Below are 4,430 nucleotides of genomic sequence, written 5' to 3' on the forward strand. Positions count from 1 at the left end.
CTACTGCCACATGTACCGGTTGTACCTTTATGAGCTGCTGTGGTTGCACGTATGTGAAAGGACCCGTGGCTGTTTTGGGGATTAAGTGTGAGTATAATCCTGCGTACGCATGGCTTGCACAGCATTTAAGACCATAGTCTACATTAACTTATCTAAAAAAATATTTAAGGTTCAATCCCACCATGAAGGTATGTTTAACATACTTTAAGGAGAAAACATGCATAAGAAGGTAAACTAAGTTCACATCTAACATCTTGGGATAACTAGTCTTCCATTAGTTTTGTGCCTCAACTCTACTAAAAGTTACCTACACAAGAAAAAAAGGGTCGAACATTTGATTATTTTCTCATTGGTTACCATGGGTAGTTTGTGATAATGGATTCTAATGATTATAAGCAAGATATTCAAATCGGGATACAACATGAAATGCTTCAATGAGTCTTTGAAATCCCACTTTTTTGTTAAAAAAAATAATTTAATGGCAGTTGTTTTGTATTCAATAGATACGTTTTTTGTGGTCACATGAAAGAAGGTTGCCTTTCATTTACCGACATGTTGCCAATGGATTGGGGGGCAATTTTGGACAACTGTTAAAAGATTAATATTGTAAGGATTTAAGGTTATATTATTAGAGGGTACCATGATCTTAACAGCCCCTCTACTTTAATTTTTTCACAGACAAGACCTTTAATTATTTTGTCTACGTTAACCCCCATCTTTTTTATGATGATCCCCACGCACACTCTCACAAGTCACACAACAATTTAAGTTACACTTGACCACCTTGTACTTTACTTATTTGTTATTTACATACACTTGATAAATATACAAAAGAAACAATATAGGATCCAACAAATCACATTTGGAACTTAAATTAATTCACTTGGATGTTGACACATTGCTAATAATTCATTGGATGATAAACAAACATATGAATTAAACCAAAAATGTTCAAAACCAAATCAAACTAATTGGTTTGACTAGTGACACCAGAACCATCGACGGTAAATAGCTAAAGGGATGAACGGCCGATTTTCAGTTAACCAGACAAAATAGATAAAAAAACCTTTAATCTTCTTTTTTGTTTTGCCGGTAAATTGTCGTACATATTTCAATTTTCAAAACCTTTATCATTAGTCTTATTGACTATCAAATTAATGATAACAATCTTTTTGCAAACACTTGGATTCCAACTAATTAAGACATTGAAAACAAGACAAATAGCAATGAGTAAAGTATAAAAGGTGAGAGTGTGTAGGATGAATTATTTTGTGTAGGTCTTTGAGGGCATGAATAATGATGAATCATGAATGCTGTTTTTGGAAGGAGCTTTGTAAAAGCCAAATTTGGATGTCAATTGGCTTGTTAAATTTCAAGCCCCTCCCGCATCTTGAGGGAGATCTAACTTTGAGGGCCAATATATAGAAATAAATTAACAAGTGGCTTTAGCTTAATGGTATTAAAGTGTTTGTTAACGTGTAGTTCTTTCTAAGTGATAAGGGTTTTAGTCCCGTTGTAGGTAAATTAGAGTATTTATAAGTATGTTAGTTTGCCGTTAAAAAAAATCAATAACCACTTTAAAAAAGTAAATAGCTACGTCGTTGATATTCGAAATTCAACCTTTATGGGTTTTATCTGATTTTAACATATATCTTATAGACTAAAGTCAAACACTCGAACTTCATATTAGCTTTGTGTCTAATTTGTATTAGATTTGATATTCACATCCCTAGTGATTGTTGTAGCGCATGGCACTACAAATATTTTAAAGTAACACCTATTGTGTGTGTGACATCAAACTCGACAAAGCAATTGAACTTTTTCCGTTCAAAGGAAAAAATCAGATGTTTTTTTTAAAATTCATAATTTCATATGCTCAGAAAAAAGATGAAATAACACGCTTCTAAAATGCCTGAATCGGGTTGTCTTCGTTATGACATTCTTGTTTTACAATGTAACCCGTACTATACACATTTCAAGATTTTAATTATAATTTTCTTTTATTTAAATATTAACCAAACTCTTTACAAAAACACTATATCCAATTAAATGACAATTAACAAGTGTCAAGTTAATTAATCAGTTGAACACGTTTATAGTTTCACCTCAATAAAAACGTTTCTAATCTATGTAATCTCTCATAAGTCATAACCTCTCACCATCACCACCATCAAACTAATCTAGAATTCACAAGTCCGAAAAAAATACATCTAATTAATCTTTTGCTAATTGACAAAATTACATTAAAAAATAAAATAAATCTCATGAATACTAATAAAATCACCGTAAATCATTAAACTAACCATTAATTATTATTATTTGGTTAGTCAAAAAATGACACCCAAGAGACACGAGGGTGTTGATGGCTAAAAAATAAAAAAAAAATAATAAAAAAAATTAAAAAAATAGAAATGATTCTTTTTGACTTAAAAAAGATTTAAATTGACCCCCTCATTGCATGTGGCTTTCATTCCTCACACACACACACACACACAGTGGGCTGGGTTGGGTAATATAATGCATCCCCTCACACTTCCCATGAGTCCATCAACCTTTGATCCTCATTATTCTCTCTTGTATTAATTTCACTCACGCACATCAAACCCTCAATCATTCAATTCCCATTGCATTTACTCCTTCAACCCATCTATATAATCTCTCATCTAAATCACTCTTCTTTGTCTGTTATTTCCATTTTAAGTTTAAACCCAATATGGGCATTGAAACATGGCTCATCAAAGTCAAGAAATCAATCTCACACAGTTTCGATTCCGGTTTTCATAAACCGGTGACGATCAAGAAATCGAGGGTCGGAGTTTTGGCCTTTGAGGTTGCTGGGATCATGCCAAAGCTTAACTACATGTGGCAGTTTTTATCCGACAAGAATATGGCTAGTCTTCGCAACGAATCGATATGCCTAGAAGGTGTTCGACGAATTGTCTCAACGGACGATGTGTTTCTTCTCAGCTTAGCTTGTGCTGAGATGGTTGAAAACCTTAAAGCAGTTTCGAAATCTGTTTCTAGACTGAGTAAACGGTGTGAAGACGCGAACTTGCGCTGCTTCGAGATGTTGTTTGATGGTTTTGCGAATACGGGCCGTGATCCGCATAATTGGGTTGTGAGCTGGAAAGAAATGGAGGCCCGGAATAAGAAGATGGAGAGATATGTTTGTACAACTGCTGCACTTCATCGCGAGATCGATGAATTAACTGTTATCGAAAACAGTTTGAAGAAACATTCGCAGTGCGATACGCATAAAAAAGATTACGCTTCGAAGCAACAGAAGATTCTTGATTTGCAGCAAAAGCTCCAGTGGCAGAAACAAGAGATCAAGTATCTAAAAGAGAAGTCGTTATGGAACAGAAGTTTCGATACAGTTACATCGTTGCTTGTAAAATCGATCTTTACGATTCTCGCACGAATCAAACTCGTGTTCAATATCAACCACGGGTACCCGCCTTCGCTCCACCGAAGCCTTTCGGCTTCCGCCACTATATACCCGTCGGATCAGGCCCCGAGTTCTTTCACCTTTGTATCCGGGCCATTGGCGAAAAGCACGAAACATACAGAAAACAACCACCTCGCACACGGGTTTTTCAACACGAATTCGGAGATTCTAAAACCGTCGTCAACCACTTTAGGCGCGGCTGCTCTCGCTCTACATTACGCCAATTTAATCATCGTGACGGAGAAGATGATACGATCGCCTCAACTAGTTGGTGTCGATGCGCGGGATGATATCTACTCGATGTTACCAAACAGCATTCGATCTTCGTTGAGGTGTCGGTTGAAAGGGATCGGGTTTACAGCGAGTGATCCGGTTCTTGCGGGGGAGTGGCGAGCGGCGTTGGGGAAGATATTAGGGTGGTTGTCACCAATGGCTCATAATATGATGAAATGGCAAAGTGAAAGAAGCTTTGAGCATCAGAAATTGATGCCGAAAACGGGTGTTCTTCTGTTGCAAACACTCTTCTTTGCAGATCAACAGAAAACTGAGGCTGCTATAACTGAGCTTTTAGTTGGTTTGAATTATATTTGGAGATTTGAAAGAGAAATGAATGCTAAAGCATTGTTAAATTGTAGCAATTTCAAGAATGTGCAGAAGAATAGCAGTTAAGAAAAATGATTTGTTTTCATTTTTCAATTTTTTTTTTTTTTTTTTATTTTAGTTTGATTCTTTTTGGATGGGTGGGTAGTGTTAATGATATAGATTAGATTAAAATGCACGGATAGTCCCTGTGGTTTGGTGAAATTTCACCTTTAATCCCCAACTTTTCAAAATTACACTTTTAGTCCCTGTGGTTTGACAAGTTGTTACTCGGATAGTCCGCAAAGCGGATGGAGGTTAGTTTTTCTGGTTAAGTGGGTGTGAAATGACAAGGACTATCCGAGTAACAACTTGTCAAACCACAGGGACTATCCGAGTAACA

At 36.0% G+C, this 4,430-nt stretch overlaps 1 protein-coding gene across 1 annotated transcript; it reads left to right on the forward strand.

Moving 5' to 3' along the window:
* The first annotated feature begins 2,475 nt into the window (after positions 1 to 2,475).
* On the forward strand, positions 2,476 to 4,144 carry LOC110905062 (protein PSK SIMULATOR 1-like). Its single transcript, XM_022150945.2, has one exon. It carries the CDS (start codon positions 2,714 to 2,716, stop codon positions 4,115 to 4,117), a length of 1,404 nt encoding a protein of 467 aa, XP_022006637.1. The 5' UTR covers positions 2,476 to 2,713; the 3' UTR covers positions 4,118 to 4,144.
* Positions 4,145 to 4,430: the final 286 nt, after the last annotated feature.

This window comes from Helianthus annuus, chromosome 14, assembly GCF_002127325.2.
Source record: "Helianthus annuus cultivar XRQ/B chromosome 14, HanXRQr2.0-SUNRISE, whole genome shotgun sequence".
Taxonomy (NCBI): domain Eukaryota; kingdom Viridiplantae; phylum Streptophyta; class Magnoliopsida; order Asterales; family Asteraceae; genus Helianthus; species Helianthus annuus.

Bases quoted from the DNA above. Each gene is read 5' to 3' on its own strand.
- LOC110905062 (XM_022150945.2), top strand. From the start codon at position 2,714: ATGGGCATTGAAACATGGCTCATCAAAGTCAAGAAATCAATCTCACAC.